The sequence below is a fragment of the Xiphophorus maculatus genome, chromosome 13 (assembly GCF_002775205.1).
Source record: "Xiphophorus maculatus strain JP 163 A chromosome 13, X_maculatus-5.0-male, whole genome shotgun sequence".
NCBI lineage: Eukaryota > Metazoa > Chordata > Actinopteri > Cyprinodontiformes > Poeciliidae > Xiphophorus > Xiphophorus maculatus.
The window spans coordinates 3,058,125-3,079,313 of NC_036455.1; the positions used below are offsets into that span (position 1 = coordinate 3,058,125).

Genomic DNA, 21,189 nt, shown 5'->3' on the forward strand with positions numbered 1-21,189 from the left:
TTTTAAATGTTTTCTATTTATTGTCTCCATATTTTTTTTGTCATTAATTTTAAACTGACAAAGAAAAAGGTAAAAGTTGCTTGTCTAAACTACATTTGAGTTTCTCGTTTATCTGAAAGAAATGACATATTGTTTATTTAAACAGTTATTTGCTGAAGTCTTGAGTCGTCTCTTATTTCTTGATATTTTGTTTCTAAAGTAATTTTTAAAGCTAGTAAGAAAGTTGTGCTCCTTTGAAACAAATCATAAAGAAATAAGAGGCTTAAATTTTGTGAACGGTTCTCCTAATGCTAGGCTATATAGAATTTTATTGTGAAATTTGAATGGTGGTAAATTATTACCGCCATTCTGTTGTGATCATTTTATGAATACTATAAGCATTGTGCATAAAAACAGACGAACTGCTAAAGTATCTTTTCCCTTTGGCTCTGAATTCAAAAACATTATTTCTTCTTAATTTGTAATAAACATGATTAAGATCCACAGGTTGTTCACCTTGTCACAGAATTTACTGTCTTACTGTGGTTCCCTGCTGCCCTCCACTGTTTGATTTTATAACTATAAAATATTAAGTATTTTCTTTTACTGGGTTCTCATAATACATCACTAAAGTAATACATAAAACCGGAGTTTTATGTTTTGTGACTTATAATCTACTATTCAAATCTACTCAGTAGATATTAATGCATAATATTTTTTGTATAAATACTTGATTTCTCATTATTTCCATTTATTTCTTCAGTTTGTGGTTTGTGAAGGTTCAGTTTTAAATTCTGACAGTAGCATAAATATTAGCCTTGTAAACTTTTGTAGTTACACTTCAGATATAGTCTAACAAAACACTGAGAACTAAAGCATTTTCTCAAGAACATACATTTGGTTTCATGTGCAAGGCCTGATATAAATTGAAATAAATTATGTAAAATACATGTATATTTTGGTGTTTATATTTTGAAACAACTTAAGAAGTGTGAAAGTTTTAGCCTGGAAAAGTACTGAATTTGGAGATAAATCTGTGAAGAAACCTTGATAGCAATTTTTTATTCCATTTATTTCAGAAAATTTTTTATCTCCTGATATAACTGCATGTTTAACACCTTAGTAGATGTTTACTTTTGGAGTAAATTTCAGAAATGAATGGTGATTGTTGTGCTATTTGTTTTGCAGCTTGTCCAGCACTCCAGAATTCGGCCGTGAGGGGACGGAGGAACGAAAAGAGGAACTAAAGGTCTGGTTCTTACAGTTTACCTCCTCCTGAGCCTCATGCATCAACTCCTATTACAAGCTGAAGACGCGTTAAGATGCTTTGACAGCTACGGGTTGATGGTTAGGGAGGAGTTGCAGCCTTTAGGCTAAAATTTGCCCTAAATCCACATCCAATTGAAACGCCACAGGCAACCTCATGAGTGGACCTATATCTAATGATTTAAAGGATCAGACATTATATAACACTGTCCCGACCAGGCGGACTTATTCTAGTCTTGGAGATTGCATGAAAGGAGGATTCTGTCTTGCGTGAGTGAGCTGCGCTCCATTTAAGCTAACGCTCTAACTTCTATCCCCTCTCCTAGGCTGTCATTTAGCCAGTCCCTTCATCCCGATAGCTTATATTTTAAAGCTCTCATATCTGCACAGAGTTTAGAGGGAAAGACAGAAGATGAAGATGAACGAAAAACAAAAACATATGAAATGCTGTAGAACAGATTATAGGAGGATATTTTCTAGAGGTTTAACCTTAAAATTGAAGTAAGGGACTAAATTACAAGATTGAGAGCTAAAAATTTAGCTTTTTATTATTTCCGGAAGCCTGGAGAGCAAACTACAATATTTATCAATTGTGATTAGTCGTTTTGGCTCCAATGGGGAACGAATTTGCTGCTACCATTACATTAATTGTTACTTTTCCTATCTCTCCTCAGGAGCAGAGTGAGGAAGATGTTTCAGAGCTAGACGAAGGGGTGCGCCGCTCTGCCAGGCCATCTAGCCTGACGCCGCAGCTGCAGGCGCTCAAGAAAGCTTTGCACCACAAGTACGACCAAGAGGTGGCAGCTCTCAAAAATCAGCACAGCATCGAGCTGCAAAGGCTGAGAGAAGAAAGGGAACACTGGGGAGGCAGAGGAGAGAGAAAACTGGATCGTAACGGTGTGAACGGAGCCGGAAGCTCGACGGAGAACCTCGGCGCCGCTGGACAGGAGGACAGACTGCAGCAGGAGAGGGTGGAGGAGGAAGTAGCAAAGGTAGTAACGTAACATGTTAGGTTTTAATTAGGGCTGGCGATAAATCAGTTTTATTGTTTAATTAACTTTTTTGGTTTTTGAAGGTTTAGTTTTTGGATTTCCATATTCAAAGTGACGTCATCTTCTTAGACAACTTTCTGTTTATTAGTCTTATGAGAACTCCAACACAAATAATTAAAAATTAAAATGAGGAATGTTGAGCATTTTGTGAAGTTTGGTGTAGGTTTGACAGGAAACGCTTAATAGAAATATTTAATCTTAACACATCTGCTTAGAGTTTTTGTCAGTAGCAAAACTTTGAAATGGTCATGCAAACGAATGTGTCTATTTTGAAGAAAAATACCCAACCAGAGCTGGTCACGTCTGATCCTGATTAGCATATCAGAGCTCTTTTCAAATTAAAATAACCCTTTCTCATTATTTTAAGACATTTTTCTGGTAAAACTGTGTCTTTTTTTCTTATAATTAATCAAAAATTCTTGTAGCCTGGCCCCAATACTCCATTATACAACTCTCAGAAGGGATAAAGAAATAAAAAACACTTTTGGAGAATATTTTCTGTCATTTGTAATTTCCTTTTTAGAAAATAAAGTTAGAAAAATAAATCAATTTGATCTGGGATGAAAAATCTGATATTTTATTTTTAAGCCACATTGCCCAGCTCTAGTCTTAATAAAAATGTTGTATCTACCCTGCAAAAGTTTTGTTGGAATAATGAGAGTAGCTCTATAACTCATGCTGCATAAATGCACATTTTCTTGATTTTTGAGGATATATTTTTGGTTTGTAGATTTACTGTAGCTCATGTACTGGGCCACAACAACAAAAGAAGCACCCAAAACACATTTCCAGCTGTTGTTTACCGCTGTTGTATTTAATCACACAAATAAAAACTTAAGATCATATTTTGTTCTTGACAGGCCATAGTCCAGATGTCCGTGGAGTTCGCACAGCAGACTGAGCTGGCTCGGATCCGGAGACGAGCCAGCCAGATGAATAGCTCCATGCAGACCCAGATGGACGACGAGGAGGTCGACGGGGAGATGGAGGAGCAGACTCCCAGGGCTTCCCCGCTTGCAGGTGTCTGGTTAGAGGAGCCGGAGAGAGAGAAACTGGAACGGGAACTGGAAGAGAGGAACGCTGAGATCAGAAAACTGAAGGAGGAGCTGCAGAAAACTGAACTTGAGCAGGTCAGTTCACGCTTTTCATCTAAATGTGTTGTTTCATAGATTTTATAACATCTTTCATTCATTATTTAAGGAAGTGTTTTAGGTTTTGCATCAGTTCACAATGCTTCTTCATAAATTTGCAAAAGAATCAAAGTTTTAATGTTTGTTTTTACACAAAAAAATTAAATTTCTTAGTCTTGTTTTCAGTTTAAATGACTGTTGGATTATATTTAAAGTAAAGCATTTTTTTAACTTCATTGTTGCATTTACTTCTTGAATATTTACCATTTTCTTGAAAATTAAACTACTGTGAATTAAGTTCTGGTAAATAACAACAATAAACAACAGAATATTTCAGTGTTCTGGGCCAGTTTGGGGGATTTTATCCTAAAAACTCAGACCTAACATGATATAAAATGCATGGTCCATATCTTCTCGGAGCAGAATAAGATGCACTGCGGCTGCTTTTCCACTGGGGGGAGCTCTTGTCTGTTCCCGTCTGTCTCCTTCAGGTGCACCTGTTGCCATAGCAGCACAAAGATACTAGTGTTTCTCTGGGCTCCGAGGGAGTTAAATTGTGTCTTTGTGCTCATAAACAGGCAGTGTTTCTACCTATGCACGGCTCTGGCTTATTTGAATTTACTTTTCCTAATGTTTGCACGCGTGATGTTGCAGTGTCCAGTGCAGCTTAGTTTTCAGCAGCCTGCTTGTTTGGCTGGACGTTTGAAATGACAGGCCTGCTGTCTATTTTCTCTCTGCTGCCCGTTCAGGCCTTGAAGAAGAAAGACGATGGTGAGGAGCAAGATGAGGAAGAGGAGGAAGATTCAGCTCACACAGCTGTAGATGAAGAACTCAAAATATCAAGAATATCAAGGCAGGATGATGGAGAGTCTTCAGATAAAGATACTGAAAGGTACAACTGTAATTGTACAAAACATTCTGAATGAGGTTATGCACAATTATATGGTGGACTAAATGTTAAAAGTCTTAATCAACCGGCTAACATTTATTTTATTCCCTCATTTTTTTAGAAAGTTGCTGTGTGAAGCCAACAGGAAGCTCAGCCAAGTGCTTGTAGACGTCCTGAAGACGACTGCTGCAGCTGAGGAAACTTTAGGCCTCCACATGCAAAGATCGTGTGAAGGTTTAGCTGGAGTGCAGCCTACCGAGTCGAACACACAGACACAAACCTGCCAGAGTGACCATCCAGGCGAGTAACATTATGCTTTAGAAAACACTTGAGTTAACTTTTGGTTAAACAGTGAAGAGTCCAAGTTAACAGCCTCCAGATGGCTGGATGTGTATGTCAAGTTCTTTTTTAAACTGTGCACTTCCCCACTTGAAAAGGGATGGATGACCCCATGCAGATTCTTAATGGCAGGGATTTTACTCGAAGGACCAAACAGTTTTCCTTGCTTTTACTTCCATTTATTTCAGTGTATGGACATATTCACCATTGATCCAGAAGATGCAGGTAAAAACCTTTAAACAAACCCAAAAAATAATAATTACTAATCTGTATAAATTAATTTCACTTAGTTGCAAATTATATAAATAATACCAAGCAACCCATCACAAATTAAATATACAAAATAATCAAAATTAAATACACAAGTAACTAAACTTATGTTAACTTTAACTTAACTTTAAAGTGCATTCCAAGTTAATATTTACATTTCATACACATACATTTCTTAGCATACAAACATCTGCTTCTCAACATTAATAATAAATATTTATCATAAATTTAGCTTTAAATTATTCTTTGAAGTTGATGGTAAATTAACAATTGAACTTGTTACCCAAATCCATTTCATCAATGCAATAATTAATTCAATCATAAAAGTCCATCAGTCAATGAACGGCAAGCGTCGCCGCTGCAATCCACCACCTCAGTTCAGCTGTCACTAATGATCCGATCGGCCAAACTGGATTGTAGACAACTCTGCGGTCCGATCTCATAACAACACAGTTTATATCTTACCGGCTGCCTCTCTGCTCATCTAAAAGATCATCCAGTTGTACACAGGTTGACTAGGATCTGTGATTCAAAAAGTCCCAAACTCCTGTCCTCTTTGTTTGACGGCTTTAACTTCCGTCTTCTCTTTTTTTTTCCTTGTCCGTCCCGCTTTTAGGTCCGTGTGGGAACGCACAACTTTTTTTCTTTTTTCTTTTTTTTTTTTTTTTTTTCTTCCTTCTGATTTGACTTCACACCTCCCACTCGATCTTTCCATTAATCAATGGGAAGATCGCAGCCCATTGTCATCTTGGTACATCTGGAGTTTTTTACTCTTTGGTTTGACTTTCCATTTGTTCCTCTACAGGTATTAAGACAATGAGCCTCCTAACATCCCTGTGAAGAATGGTGGTCTTGATTTTGTCTTTCTTTGGTGGATGAGTTGGTCTTTGCTTGACATGTCTTGTTATAGGGGTGCAATAACTTGGGACAACCTGGACATTTACGTCCCTCACAACACCCTTCTTGTCAGGACTTGCACTTACAACTTTGCCCAGCATAAACTGCCCTCTAAGCGCATTTTGGTCACACAACCAGACGATGTCCCCAACAGCCACATTTCTCTGAGAAGTGTGCCACTTACTCCTCACAAAAAGGTTAGGACCAGCCAGTTGCCTCCAACTTTTCCAGAACTTAGTAACCTCATTTTGCATAGCTCCAAGTCGTTTGAATGAATAGCTGGAAAAATCAAACATTCTCATATCACCACTCTGAGATGCTCGTCCAAGCAAAAGACTGTTAGGTGTTATGTACTGAATACAACCCTCTCGACTTTGTATTCTCGCATCAATTGGGCGCTCATTTGCAAGGTTGGCAGCGTTGTACAGAATTGTATGAAATTCACTGAAAGTCAGTGTAAATTCTTGACCAAGACTCTGGAAAGCTTTTTTCACAATGCCAACAGCAGCTTCAGCAGCTCCATTTCTGTGAGGTGAGTCTGCGGGAAGGATTTTCCACACCCATTCAGTCCCATTCTTTGCTGCTGCTTCTTCCAAATCTGATCTGTTTTGGGTGCTCAGGTACCTATACAACTCTTCCATAACTGGTTTTGCTCCAACAAAATTGGTGCCTGCATCAGACCAGATCTTCTGTGGGTGACCTCGAATTGCAGTAAATCTCTGATAGGCCATCAGGAAACTTTCAGTGGAAAGCGAGCTTGCCAACTCAGTGTGAATAGCTCTACTGGCCATACAACAAAAAACGACTCCCCAGACCTTAATCGTCACCCTTTTCTTGACGTCATCTCTGACATAATAAGGTCCGAAGAGGTCGACTGAAGTGAACTTAAAAGGAGGTGCAGGCTCAGCCCTCTCAGGCGGCAAATCACCCATCAACTGCTGACACTTCAGAGCTCGAGCTTTCCTACAGACCATACAATTGTCAACAATCTTTTGGGCTATCCTTCGTCCTTTTACAACCCAGGCTTTTCTCCTCATCCTCAGTAGGGTTCCAGCAATTCCATCATGTGCAGCATTGTGAGCTTCTCGGCCCAACAGTGTTGACACCCAGGCATCATGGGGTATGATGGGAACTGCAGCTCTGTCTTCTCTAAAGATCTGTATCCTGCCGCCACAGACTAATAATCCAGACTCTTTGTCTTGATAAACCACCAACCTATCTATGGTTGTGTTGGGAAAGTTGGCACCCATCTGAGCAGCAAGAAAAATATCCCTGAGAGCATCCTCTCGTTCTCTCACAGAGATTACCCCTCTTGAGCAGACTGCCTCCCACTTTGGTTTAGCTGCAACTTGATTTTTCTTAATGAATCTCTTCGCTGCTCTCCAAACCCAGACAATTGTCTTGACCAGTCGTGTCAGACTGCTAAAGCGGCTAACATCTATCAGATTCTGTATGGATATTGATGGCCGCTGCTTCTTTGCCAAAACCTCTGCCTGATTTTGCGGTAATTCTTGTTTGAGCTCTGATTCCATTATCCCAGTCCTTGTGGTTACAGCAATGAATGCCTTCTTTTGCAACTTGGTGATGCTCCCTTTTGCATCAATAGCAAGTTGTTTAGATGATTTAATTGGCCACTTTTCAACTAGAGACTTTAGAAATGCTGGGCCTTGTTGCCACTTAGAGTCAATATCAAGATCTTGAGGGCTAGCTCCTCGGGTAATGATGTCGGCAATGTTTTGATTCCCAGGAATCCACCACCAATCTTGGATCCTTGTGTTGCTCTGGATCTCTCCAATCCTATTTGCAAAGAATGATTGAAACCCATAGCTTTCTCTTTGAATTGCTCCAAGAACTGTTTGACTATCAATGAGGTGATACCACCTCTCAACTTTGATTTGGCTGTGCATCTCAAAGTACTTCTTTAATCGTGATGCAAACACTGCTCCGCACATCTCTGCTTTAACAGCCTCACCTTTTTGTTCCAATGGAGTAAGCTTAGCCTTGGATTCCACCAGCCTAATGATTGGGTCTCGAGCTGATCCCCACCTCAGATACAACACTGCTCCATAAGAATATTCACTTCCATCTGAAAATGTAATTGCTAAAGGGTCACTGCTGTTATGAAAGGGAGTTAATGCTCTGCTAAACTGGATCTTACTAAGCTGAGTGTACTCTTCAAAAAGCTTGATTGCATCTTCTCTAAGGTCACTTGAGAGTGCTAAATCCCAGGTGTCTTTTACTTGGCTACTCACATTCTTTGCCTCTTGGAAAGCTTTCCGCACCAGGATTGCCCCCTTCTGTTTTGCAGGAGTTACTAAGCCAACTGGATCATACAGACCAGACACCTGACTGAGGAGCTCTCGCCTTGTCAAAGGGTTTGGTGTTTGACTTCTGATTTGGTCCAACTGGAGGTCTTGTCCAAGTCGCATCTTTTTTTTCCTCTTTGAAAAATTTATGCTGACCATGACATGGAGTTTATCCTCCTCCACAATGTACCCCAGACCGAGTGCTTTATTGTCCTCATCCCGCATTTGGTTTGGTAGAACCATGGTCTTTACTTTCACTTCATCCTGCTTGTTGTTACAATTTTTCCTCCCACTTTGCCCAGAAAACACCCAAGGTTTGAGTTTGAAACCTCCAGCTTTGAGAATGCACTCCACATTTTCTGTGATTTCCTTTAGCCTGTCTGGGTCATTGTGGGATGTTAGAATGTCGTCAACATAGCTGTTATTCTGAAGGACTTGTCGCTCCTCTTCAAGATGAATAAATGAGGGTAAACTTGCAGTTTCTCGCATCGCCAACTGTGCAATGCATCCTGCAGGTTTATCTCCAATGTTCACTCTTGTAATTGCGTAATCTCCAACTTTTTCATCCTCAGAATCACGCCAAATAAATCTGTGCAAGTGAACTTCTCTTTCCTCCAGCCAAACAGAATTATACATTTTCTTTATATCTCCTAACGCAGCATAAGCTCCTTCTCTGAACCTTAATAGGACAGCACGGATCTGGTTTAGGACATCTGGGCCTTTCATCAGCAGGTCATTCATACTTATCCCTTTAAATTTCTGGCTGCTATTCCACACAAGTCTTACAGGAGTTGTCACTGAGTGTGGATTTGGAGCAATTAGGTGGCTTACATACCACACTGGGCCGTTCCATTTGTTGATTGCTTCCTCAGACAATTTAATTGCAGCTCCACGCTGAAGCATGTCATGCACTTGTTCAGTGTAAGCAGCTTTCCAGTCAGGTTCTTTAGCCAGTTGCTTCTCTGTTCTAAAAAATGTAGCTTCGACTGCATTTCTGTTGTCTGGCAGGGATGCTGGATCTTCCAACCATGGGTACCTAGCATGCCAGTGAGGTTCGTCTGTATGGCTGTCTCCTTCGTTGTAGGTGAGGCCTTCCTTCACTACCTCAAGCTCCCTTTCTTCAGCGAGCGTCATCGCCTTTCCTCCCGGCTGACAGTTTCCACAACGACATCCTCCACACTTAGGTTCACAAGCCGTGCCAATACTGTCCCATCTCCACCACTCCAAGAAATCTTGGCTTGTAGTTGCAGTCTTTGATGCCTTAAGTTGGTTGGAGATCTGATGAATTAATGGCGGATGCTGTGGGATTTCATGAATGACTTCTTCATATCTCACAGCAGCTGCCCTCATTGACCTTGCAAAATGTGTTTTGGTTGTATGAGCTGTCATGGCAAGTTCCTCAAACAATTCTGGATGGGTTCCTCCAACCACTTTTCCTAAGGGCCCCTCCCACAGTACAAGGTTCCCCACAACTCTAATTCTTTGTGGTGTCAACTGACCTTCCCTGTGGCTTATAAGTAAGCTTATTTCTCTGGGTCTTACAAGTTCATCCAGTGGTACGTCTGGAAAAAATCTTTTCAGCTGCTTTGCCTTGACATGCTTATGAATGTCTGCAATGCTGTCAAGTCCATAACAAACAAGCTGATAAGGTTTCAGAGTGCCTTTGGAGGTTTTCACACGAATTTTCAGGAGGTAACGTTTAGTCTCCACACAAACTTTCATCCCTCCAACTCCATGGACAATGAGTGTGATCTCCTCACTCTTGAGGTTTAATCTGCTTGCAGCCTTGTGTGTTATGTAATTTGTATCTGACGCCAGATCAATTAATGTGCCAATCTTTTGTCCAGCATTTGCGGTTACTTCAAGAAGCATCATTAACACTGGCAGCTCCTGCACTCCACTATCCATCAGGAAATTTAACTGATTCTGAGTTGTATTAAAATTTCTAGATGCAGTATTTGAAAATACATCTCTACAATGTCTGGCCAAATCAGGTGACAATTTCTTAAGAAATTCTTCTTGATCTTCAGTATACTTTCTGCTACCTTTGTCTTCTTGTGGGCCAATTCGGTTCCTCCTCTGGGTTGTGTTGCTTTTCTTAGCTTCAGCACTTGGGCATAGATAATAGTGATGTGGATCCTCCCCATTCCTGCAGCTTTGATTCTTGCACAAAAACCCAGGTTTGCAGTATGATTTATCATCATGTATTTCCAAACATTTTATGCATGCTCCTACCTTCTTAACAGCAGCTCTTTTTTCAGTTAGTGTTAATGTTCTGAACTGTTTGCAAAAATAGAGTCTTTTTCTGTGTTTTCCATCGCCGCAGACAACACAGCTTACGAAGTCATCAATTGCTTTGACTGACTTGGTTCTGGCGTGTCTTTGCTCCATTCGGGTCTCTCGCCTACTTGGTTCTTCTTCTCTCAGTTGCTCTAGTTGCTCATAAATATTTTCTTGATCTTTCAGAAATGCAAGGAGGTGATCAAACCGATTCTCTGGTACCACAGCATTCCTTTTATCAGCTGCATAAACGAGCCACTCCTTCTTCAGAGCTTCAGGAAGCTTGGTCTCAACTGACTTTGTCACCAGAGGATTTTTGATGGCGCCAGTATTTCCAAGGTCACTTAAATCCTTAAGAGCCTTTTCAACAGCTTGAATCAACTCCACGATTCTTCTTGGCTGGTGACCCCTAACTGCAGGAATTCTCTGTAGCTCCTCCACAATTTCAATTGCAATAGCTGTCTGATTTCCATAGCGGTTCTCAAGGACTTGAAAAATATCTTCTGGAGTGCTATAGGAGGTTAAGCGAAGGTCTCTTGTGATTTTCTCATCTAGACTGTCCAGTAGCTGCACTTTTTTCACCTCTCTTGAACCGGTTGGTTCTCCTTGTTTTTGAAGAGCTTCCCAGTCCCTTTTCCATCTATAAAAATCACGCCTGTTTCCAAGAAACTTTGGGAGAGATGTTGGTTTCAGCTTGATGGTTGGTAATGAATAATTTTGGGAAGCTACAGTTTGCTCCTTTTTTCCTTCATCTTCTTTTAATCTTGCATTAATGAACTCTGCTGTCCTGGAGACCAACTTTGGGACACTAAGTTCCAATCCTCTCAGCCGATCTTGAATTTCATCCCGATAGTCATGAGGAATCCATCTTTTCCAGCGACAATGAACTTCTTTTGCAGCCTTTAAAAGTTCCTTCAGATGACTGAGGGTGAAGTCATATGCCTCTTTTTCCACTCCTGGTGCAATAGTGGCAACATGTTCACATTCTGATTCTGCTACTTGAAGTGCAATTAACAGTTCAGTTTTCCCAAAAGTTCTCCACAGGGTCTCCTGGATTAAACTTTTGATTTCTCTTACTTTTGCTTCACATTCATTTGCAGTTTTTTCCAGGTCAGATTTCTGCTGTTCAGTCAGTGCAGCGTCGTCATCTTCACCCAATTTGGATTCCACTTCTGCGATGAGACTTGCTTCCAGATCATCATTTGCTGCCATTACTTTTCCAGCCTCTATGTTGAGCTTGTTGAAATTGTCCTTTAATTCCTCTTCAGTCATGTCCTCATGCGTCCGAGTTATGTTATTGATCAATCGAGTCAACAACCTCTTTGCTGTCGTTCTCTCCATCTTTAGTTGTTCAACAGACTTCTCATCAGCTGGTTCTGCCATCTTTTGAATCAGTCTCAGTTGTTCACAGATATGAAGCAAACAAATGATGTCAGCTACTGTCTCTTCTTTAACAAGATCCTTCAATTAGTTTCTTTCTTTCTCATCAGCAGTTTGTGGTCGGTTTTTCAATGCCGCTGGTTTATACTGTTGCCGGTTTTTTAGCCGGTTTTTACTGTCAAGTTCTTTTTTAAACTGTGCACTTCCCCACTTGAAAAGGGATGGATGACCCCATGCAGATTCTTAATGGCAGGGATTTTACTCGAAGGACCAAACAGTTTTCCTTGCTTTTACTTCCATTTATTTCAGTGTATGGACATATTCACCATTGATCCAGAAGATGCAGGTAAAAACCTTTAAACAAACCCAAAAAATAATAATTACTAATCTGTATAAATTAATTTCACTTAGTTGCAAATTATATAAATAATACCAAGCAACCCATCACAAATTAAATATACAAAATAATCAAAATTAAATACACAAGTAACTAAACTTATGTTAACTTTAACTTAACTTTAAAGTGCATTCCAAGTTAATATTTACATTTCATACACATACATTTCTTAGCATACAAACATCTGCTTCTCAACATTAATAATAAATATTTATCATAAATTTAGCTTTAAATTATTCTTTGAAGTTGATGGTAAATTAACAATTGAACTTGTTACCCAAATCCATTTCATCAATGCAATAATTAATTCAATCATAAAAGTCCATCAGTCAATGAACGGCAAGCGTCGCCGCTGCAATCCACCACCTCAGTTCAGCTGTCACTAATGATCCGATCGGCCAAACTGGATTGTAGACAACTCTGCGGTCCGATCTCATAACAACACAGTTTATATCTTACCGGCTGCCTCTCTGCTCATCTAAAAGATCATCCAGTTGTACACAGGTTGACTAGGATCTGTGATTCAAAAAGTCCCAAACTCCTGTCCTCTTTGTTTGACGGCTTTAACTTCCGTCTTCTCTTTTTTTTTCCTTGTCCGTCCCGCTTTTAGGTCCGTGTGGGAACGCACAACTTTTTTTCTTTTTTCTTTTTTTTTTTTTTTTTTTCTTCCTTCTGATTTGACTTCACAGTGTACCAGACCTGTGTTTACTCTAAAATGTTCATTTGTTGCACATTTTAACAGCCTTGCTTAAACACAGAATCATCCAAGTGTATGTCATTTTGTCGTAAGACCAACTATGTTCAGGTTGTGACAGGAAACATGATCTAAACCACAAGCTAGTAAAATGTTGGAAGTTGCACTAAAGATAATTATAGCAACCATTGAGATCAAACTACTGTGTTGCTGGCAACTGTTACTGGAATCTAAGCAACGTTGTTTCAAATGTTGCTTTGTGTCTTGATGGTTTAACTGGTATTTTCTATTTCCTTTCTGATTTCCACATGATGGAATGCACATAATTTTATTGTTTATTCTCTGAAATCAAATAAGATATAGGACAGATAAATTGCACCACAGAATTTAAAGACAGTGTCTCATTTTATCAAATTAACTAATTTTAAATTAGTAATTTATTGTTCCTAGACTCTAAAATATTTATTTTTCTATTAACCAAAAATTATGGATGTCTTGTAAAAGATGTTAACTGCTTTAAATAAAATTATTCTGGATTATTTGTGTGAGTTTATCAAGAGTTGTTTTGTTTTAATCTCTGTTATTCTGTGCCCACAGTAATTCAAAATATGTGGGTATTTTAAAAGGTAGTAGATGCTTTAACCCTTGAAATCATTTAATATTTATTTGTCTCCTGTACCACTAAAATCTTGTTTTTCCACAGTACCGAATATATGAGTGTTAATGTTCAGTCACTGGTGGATTTAAAAACATGTCACATAAATGCAAATTAAGTTCGTTGCTTGTTGGATTATATGTCAGCATTTATATATATATATGCACCTGAGGGCAACGTTAATCTAATCTGTGTTTTCATGGAAATACATTTAAGATATAGTTCAGCAGATATTTTCCAGTTTAAACAAAACATGAAATACATAAACCTATTAACTTGGCGCTTGTGCAACAACAACTCATAAATGTTTTAAACGCTTAAACTTTTTTGGTGATTTATATTTGTAACAGTTAAAATGATTATAAATCTCATGAGTTTTATGTTATACCTGCAGAAGCCAGTCATTATATCCTGAAATCCACATTTTTTTTAATGGTTCAGCTCTTTTCTCTAAATTTACAGCCTGTGCAGTTTAGCTGCTAGTCATCTTCTTCTTCCTGTGAGGTTTTATGAAAATAAGAAACTTAATAGCTTAAGGTTTATTTCATTACCCACCAAAATGTGTCTGCTGTTGACGTATTCTCCTTCTCCCTTTAAAGTAATGATTAACACCCATTTGCATTCTGGTCAGTCCGGTTTATGAGCGGTACATAATAATTGCTGTGAAATCTGTCAACCTGTTCAGCCTGTACCTCGTAGCTTTTACGTAATTGCCATTGTGCTTTTGTTAATATGATGCTCACCTCTGCAAGAAGACCTTAAGAGAGTCATAATATGCACACATTCATATAAATAAAACCTTTTTCTGTCTGATCCCACAGAAACTCGCCAGAGCAGGAAAGCTGGTGCTGACACCAGGTTCTGGTCTGGTAAGTTGGAGGCTGAAAAGGTTCTGGAGATTCCCCAGGAGATGATGGACCGGCTGCTCTTTGGGGCAGAATCGCAGCTTGAGAGCGAGGAATATTTCCTGGGCATCAGTAGACGACTTCAGGCAGCTGTGGAGAAGATGTTGATGACCATAACAGACACGACTAACCAGGTATGAGGCCACCGTTGGTGCCAGAATTCAGTGTCCACCCCTACTCATATATTACTTCATAATTAGGTAAGCGCTAAGAGAGAAGGGGAGATAGACAAATGAGGAGCTTAATTTGGGGTTATTTGCACACAAATTTTAAATGTATAAAATAACAGGGAATGGTTGTTGTTCCCTTTGATTCCACAATGCCAGCTGCATGCTATGAGAGCACACAGTCTGTGATCTCACCTGAGTGACTTGCATGTGAAAGGGCAGAATGGCTTATAGTTTCTGTTCATTCACATTAATATTTCTCCACCTGAACTGTTCATAATAATTAATACTGTAAAATATTCAATTAACAGCACAGAACCCCAAAGAAACAAACTGCTACAAGTTTCTGCTTGCATGTTCTTGTGTTTGTGTCTGTAAACAGAAAACTCCAGTGACACATTCAGGCTTTCAAAACATTTTAAAGACCTCTAAACACTGCTGACCCCCCACCCGTGGGTTTGCGCGCCTGTTCATTTGGAGACATAATGGGGATGAGACGGCAGAATGTGTCCAGAATTCACACACAAAAGAGCTGCCTCATTCCCTCTGGTTGCCTGTAGATACGAGCCGTATTTACACAGAGCTTTTTGTGTTGGCCAAGCAGCCTATCCTGGTCCGGACTCGCAGAGCGGCTCCTCCCCCGCAGGGTGTCCATGCAGCGCTCCCGCTGCGTCCCGTGTCAGCTCGCAGAGATGGGGCCAGCTTAACTAGGCCATTGAGCGTGTTACAGTAACTGGCTGCACAACTCATCCCTCCCTCTGGCTGGAATTCATGCGTTATTCACGCTGAAATGGGTTCTGTCTTGGTGGTCTAAAAATAGCTCCAAAGACGGGAGGCAAAGCGTTACTGCTCTTTAGGTGTCTTTAACATCGGGAGTAAAGGATTTATTTTCTAAATTTATCAGAACATGTGTGTAGTCATCTTAGTGTAGCACGAGTACTGAGACAAATCAGCAATACCTGGCAATTAATCTAATCAAACTGATATCTGTTTACTAGATAGAGAGTGCGTTCACACCATTTATGCTTAGTCTGCTTTAATCAAAAACTAGTTTGTGTGCCTAGAAAGTCTGGATCCTTTGGGGAGGTGTGGATGCACAATTTCAACAGAAAAAGCAAACTCTTCTTTAGTCTGAAAGCGTATGAGTGCTAACTGGACTGGAGTCCGCTCCAAAACCAGGAAGTGGACTACAACGCAGGGCATTCTGGGTAAATACAACCAAAACAAACATGTGAGTCGAGTGCCAGTGGGAGAAATGGCTTGAAGACTTTTACTAAGGACAAAAGAGAATTTCTACAACGTGACAACACTTCATCTTTGTTACATTAGCGCTCAGTGTCTTCTTCAGAGGTTTTTGTGTTGTTTACTTCAGTAGTTCTTGGTGGAGCGCCACCACAGGCGAGGAGGTGAACATGTTTTTATTCCTTTGAGTGTGAAACGGAACCACAACAGCTGAAAATTTAACAAATGTTGCAATTTCAAATAATTAAATATATTCTGGATTTACAACTAGGCTTGTCACAATAATCAATAAATCGATTAATCGCATGATAAATAAGCTCAATTATTTCCATTGGCGTGATGTATTGTTTATCTCTTCTTTTCTGTCTTTTTACCAAAAACTAGTTGACAAAAGTCTTTAGTTTGGTGTTTTGGTCTCAACTAGCCTTTATTTTGAAGGACAATTTGTTTACAAAGACTTCAAAATTAATTTTGTGGTTTTGTTTGATTATTTTGCATATTTAAAATGTCTTCCAGTTCCAGTGTTAAAAGTTCATTAGAATTTAAAGTTTACAGATATTTTAGACTGTGTTCTTGGATTATTATTTTGCCATTACCATCATATTACTTAAAAATGGTATAAAAACAACAATATTATCGTTTATTGCAATAACTACTGGAACGATTTATCATCCAACAAAATTTATTATGACCGGTTATATAGCTTACAGTAGCTTGTTGCCTATATTACTATATCCTATAAGTAAAAATTATTTAAAACATTCAAATTATATAATTGTGATTGTTTGGACGCTGTGTGGAATAAGAAGATATAATCTGTGTTTTTTCAGCATTATATTTTGGAGAGTCTAGGAGCAACTGTTTTTGAAGGTTAAAGGTCAAATCTGATTTGTTTGAGTGCACAGAGATTTCTTGGTGTATTTTATTTCATTTCTTGCTGTTCTTGTAGAATATTAAAAATTAAAGATAATTCTGACATGAAAATATTTATTTTCCACAAAAATTAACAGCTTATAAAAAGCCCTAAAATTTCTAAACTTAATAAATTCTGAAATCGCATGTTATTTCTTTAAAATATGATCTCCTCATTTTAGATTACATCTAACAAATCTTCAAGCGAACATCACTGATGGCACAACAAACGTCTAATCAACGGAGCCTCTAATGGTTCCTTCATTGATTTTCCTGCTATTGATCTGCTGTACATTAGTCTTGTCTGTTTGTTGTTGAATCACCAAGTCATTAACAGAGACATGCAACAAGCCCAATCAGGAATGTTAAATGTCTTTGCTGAGCCATGGCTTGTAAATTATTTGCCCTTTGGTAGGTGTTTGTTGTCACTATTGCTCACCGCTGTTTCCTGCCTGGGCGAGATAGAAATAGTTTGTTAGACAGCAGGTGGAGCAGAACAGTGGCTTAAATCGTCTTAAATTGTTATTTTTTGCTGCTTCAGAGTGAAGAAAATCTGGTTGGACAGCTTTCTGTGAAATGGGCGTGTGCTGTCTGGTTATTTGTAAACTCGATCTGTTTGCAAATGTACCCGGTCCGCTGGTCTTGAGAAGGATTGAAGCCACACCTGATTTCTCCTCCCACTTTTTCTGGATAGGATCCTGCTGTGTGTTTTAGAGTAGGAAGTAGGAAAACGCAGACTCTTCTCACAGCTACGTGGCTTTTAATCTGCAAGCAGAAACATTCTGGTGACCTTACTGGTTGTGTTGATTGGTAATGCAAGGAATCTTTGAAGGAAGTAGGGCGGAAGGATAAAGAGAGTGAGTGACTTTCCGATCTGAGCGCTGTCATTACGCTCTCACCCGGTTGACGCCTGGGCCGGTCAATTAGAAGGGGCCCCTGGGAGGCTCCCATTCAGGTCGGGGCTGCTGCAGCGTCACGGTATTGTTAATGAATCTCCAGAGAGCAAGAGAGAAAGCGGAGAGAGCGGAGAGCAGAGGGAGGTGTGAGCTTTACTGAGCGGCGTAATATGGTTTCACTCTGAGGAAAGAAGGTCAGCGACGACACACAGCGAGGAGCGGTGAAAGGAAGAAATGCTTTGCTTTTCGTTTACCCGCCTTCAGCTGTACTCAGGAGTGGATTTTAGCCATCCGGACCTGGATCGGACTTCACCCTGCTGCCGAGGATGACACTTTATTGCAGGACTATAAAACTCTCCCTTTTTCTGAAGGATCTTTATTCTCAAAGCTCACCTGACGCTCCGTGTGATTGAGATGATGTGAATGTCACCTTCTCCAAACGATGTTTACTCTTCTTGCATGTGTGTGCAAAACACATAGAGACAGTTGCTTGGAGCTATTCACAACATATCTCCCACTGGACTTTATTCCCCATTCGCAGCGAACCGGCTGAGCCCGACGGATCACATCGGCCGGAAACTCCTCTTTCATGAATCTGGGTAGGAACGTGAAAGGCTGGAAGTTTTGCCCGCCATGGATTCCTATCGCTCCTACTGGAACTCGAGCATGCAGAGAAGCACGTGGGTGGAGGGGGAGGACCAAGACGTGTACGAGGTGGAATCCCGCATACCCCTTCCTCGACCCTTCCCGCTGTGCAGCACCTTGAACACGAAAAACGCTGTGGTGGTCCAGACTCAGATCTCACATGTCAACCACAGGACTAATGGTCACCTTCTTAAAGTCGTATCTAAAATCTCCCTCCCCACTCCTCCATATACAGTAAGTTTACTACCAGTCTGCTGCGTTAAATTATAAATAAGTTGAGGGATTGTGCATCAGCGAGTGCGGATGAATGTTTCATAGGTTCATTTCATGGCCCATTTTCTGCAGCTCAGGTCCAAACATGCACATAGTTGTGATGTAAGATGAATGTGTCTCCATGTAGGCACTCAGCAGCTCTCCTGATTCATTAGGCGAAAGATCGTATGACTTCTCCTCTGTGGCAGGTTCACATTACCGCTTCCCAGTTCTCACATCATCACAATAAGACCTTTGCTCAGGGAGATATGAAAATCTATGGAAAATGAGTGCGCAGGCGGTTTATGTCGGTTAAATACAATGTTTTCCAAGTACTTTTATCAGGAAAAACGTTGCTTCTGTCACCTGACTGACAGGTTTTATGGTGCAGATATGGTTAAAATATCCGACTGCAAAGCCGTTAAATCGGCACATAACCTGGGTTTGTTATAGTTTGTAAAACTGCTTTTTTGTTTGTGGCGGTGTTGTGTTATCTTGATTATCATGAGACCTTTATGCTCAGATTCCAATAACGGCTTCGACCAAAATGTTTGTGATAGCAATATATTTTTGAAGGTGACAAAATGTCAACTGAACATGATGAGATTGTTTTTTTTAAAGATGAGAATAAAATGTTTACAAAACCTTTAGTTAAAACACAAACATTTTTTAGTTGATATATCTTAGATTAATGTCTTTATGGGTATTATATGACTTAAATAGTATAACTATATTAATTTTCATCTGCATATTTCTTCGATGGATTAGTTTAGTTGTTCACGAATGAGGGGAAAAGTTGAACGGGAGACCAATAAACAGATTGGTTGATATTTCCTAGGACAAGATTAATTTTGGACAAACAATAAAAGCAAAACAAATCAATTTAATTAAATATGAGGCAAATCTACTGGAACTGTTCATGAGAAGCAAAAAGTGGAATTACAATTAACTTTTTCTAGTGATTTAATTAAGCAAAAATAAACACAAAGCTGATGATTATCAAAAACATTGGAAAACAATGCTTTCTTCCGGAGCCGCAGGTGGCTCGTTGGACCGTCCACGATGATGTTGGGCCATCATTGTGGACGTTTTAAATATTAAAAAGACCCAAAACTGTTTCTAAATTTAGATGCAATAAAAAACGTACATTTTCAACAGTTTTCAGTGTATTCCTACAATATTTGTATTGAATTTCTAAAGAATGACAGAAGTAGTAGTATTATGCTTTCAGATCGGTTTTTAAGTTGAAATCTGGTGTTTTTTAAAATTGTACATAATTTTCTGTTGCAAAGAAATAAAATCCATCTTTACTTTTAATATTAAAAATTGTAGGTAAAATAGTGGTTCTTTAAAAATGACAACAAATAGTATAGTAGATATTTACTTGTGGCTCTAAACGAGTTATTTTACATTAATTTGTAAAGGTTGTTTGGATTATTACTGCTTCATTTACAGAGTCGATTATTTGTTTATCTCCTGTTGCTGTTTCTGCCGCTCTGCGTTAATCATTAGCTGCTGAACCTCAGCTTGCATATTTTATACTTACACACTTTGAATGGAAATGACTTCAATAGATGTCAGATGATGGGAATATCTGCAATAATCGATTAAATAACAATGAACCCTAACTATAGCATTAAATTGACTGGTGTCGGTTTCAAAGACAAAGCATTTGTGGTCTCTAAATTCCCGTGTTGTGTGACACTGTGTCCCCCGTCTTTCGCTGCAGCTGGAGCATGCCCGGATGACCCAGACTGAGCTGATGCGGGAGTCCTTCCGCCACAACCAGGAGATCACGGAGCTGCTGCAGAAGCAGGAGGAGCTGCAGGAGAGGGCGATGGAGGAGGCCCGAGCCCGGGAGCAGCTGGCTCTGGAACTCCACCGTGCTGAGGGTTCGACTCTTACTTTTTTTTTTTTTTACCCAGGGGGTCTTTTGTGGGCTCTAGTGTCCCTTATATGACAGTAGGCTGACAGGAGAGGGGGGAAGACATGCGGCAAATGTCGTCGGGTCCGGGAGTCGAACCCGCGATGGCCGCATCGAGGACTCAAGGCCTCCAAATACGGGTCGCGCTAACCGCTACGCCACCATGGCACGGCCTCGACTCTTACTTTTTATCTGAAATAACAACCAGCTTTTACTGAGGAGAAAAGTTTACATCAAGCATGAAGAATACCCAGCTCCCAAGGCTAACAGTTAATTTCTTCCTCACTCATTGGAATTTCATCCCTTCACTCTGCTTTATTTTCTTTGCCGTTGAATAAATTATGGGAATACACTATCATAAAAATGATAAAATGTTTTATATAATCAGATTCATTTGTATTTTTTCTAATAGCTTTTTTAAAATCCTTTTTCCATTGATTATTGCTGTTTTTAATCCACTTTAGGAAAGTTAACTCTTGAGAAATAATGCAGATTATGAATCTGAATTTTTTTTAAATTAACTATGAATTTGTAATTAATTATGTAGCAGCTGGTCAGAAATTGATCAGCTGCACCAGATCAATTTCAGACCCTTTCTTTGGTTTTTACATGCTGTTAATCCCACAGATCAAGAATATTTCCTTCTCTTTTGCTTTCAAATGGACTTAGCAGCAGTGACTTTATGGCTCTTTCTAATCTTAACTTGTCCTTT

The 21,189-nt window shown here is 39.5% G+C and overlaps 2 protein-coding genes across 11 annotated transcripts in view; one reads left to right on the plus strand and one right to left on the minus strand.

Annotated features, from left to right (window-relative positions):
* akap9 (A-kinase anchoring protein 9) overlaps nt 1-21,189 on the plus strand; it is a 90,556-nt gene that overhangs the window by 32,684 nt on the left and 36,683 nt on the right. For all 8 annotated transcript variants that reach the window (XM_023344870.1, XM_023344867.1, XM_023344869.1 and 5 more), the window contains 7 exons: nt 1,168-1,228; nt 1,920-2,237; nt 3,158-3,427; nt 4,177-4,319; nt 4,438-4,616; nt 14,356-14,573; nt 20,283-20,445. In XM_023344870.1, the coding sequence (XP_023200638.1) occupies nt 1,168-1,228; nt 1,920-2,237; nt 3,158-3,427; nt 4,177-4,319; nt 4,438-4,616; nt 14,356-14,573; nt 20,283-20,445 (1,352 nt within the window). The remainder of the gene's footprint in view (nt 1-1,167; nt 1,229-1,919; nt 2,238-3,157; nt 3,428-4,176; nt 4,320-4,437; nt 4,617-14,355; nt 14,574-20,282; nt 20,446-21,189) is intronic.
* On the minus strand, nt 3,091-13,093 carry LOC111610511. 3 transcript variants are annotated; one of them, XR_002753674.1, is made up of 4 exons: nt 12,645-13,093; nt 5,391-12,142; nt 4,861-4,888; nt 3,091-3,361 (listed from the first exon to the last, which is right to left on the minus strand). XR_002753674.1 is itself a non-coding variant. In XM_023344875.1 (2 exons), exon 2 carries the CDS (start codon nt 11,789-11,791, stop codon nt 5,693-5,695), a length of 6,099 nt encoding a protein of 2,032 aa, XP_023200643.1. In that variant the 5' UTR covers nt 11,792-12,142; nt 12,645-13,093; the 3' UTR covers nt 4,944-5,692. The 3 variants fall into 3 exon arrangements, 1 of the variants encoding a protein (XP_023200643.1); XR_002753675.1 differs by lacking the exon at nt 4,861-4,888; XM_023344875.1 differs by lacking the exons at nt 3,091-3,361; nt 4,861-4,888 and having other exon boundaries at nt 4,944-12,142.

Excerpts from the sequence above, each read along its gene's own strand:
- LOC111610511 (XM_023344875.1), bottom strand. The coding sequence starts at position 11,791 with ATGGCAGAACCAGCTGATGAGAAGTCTGTTGAACAACTAAAGATGGAG.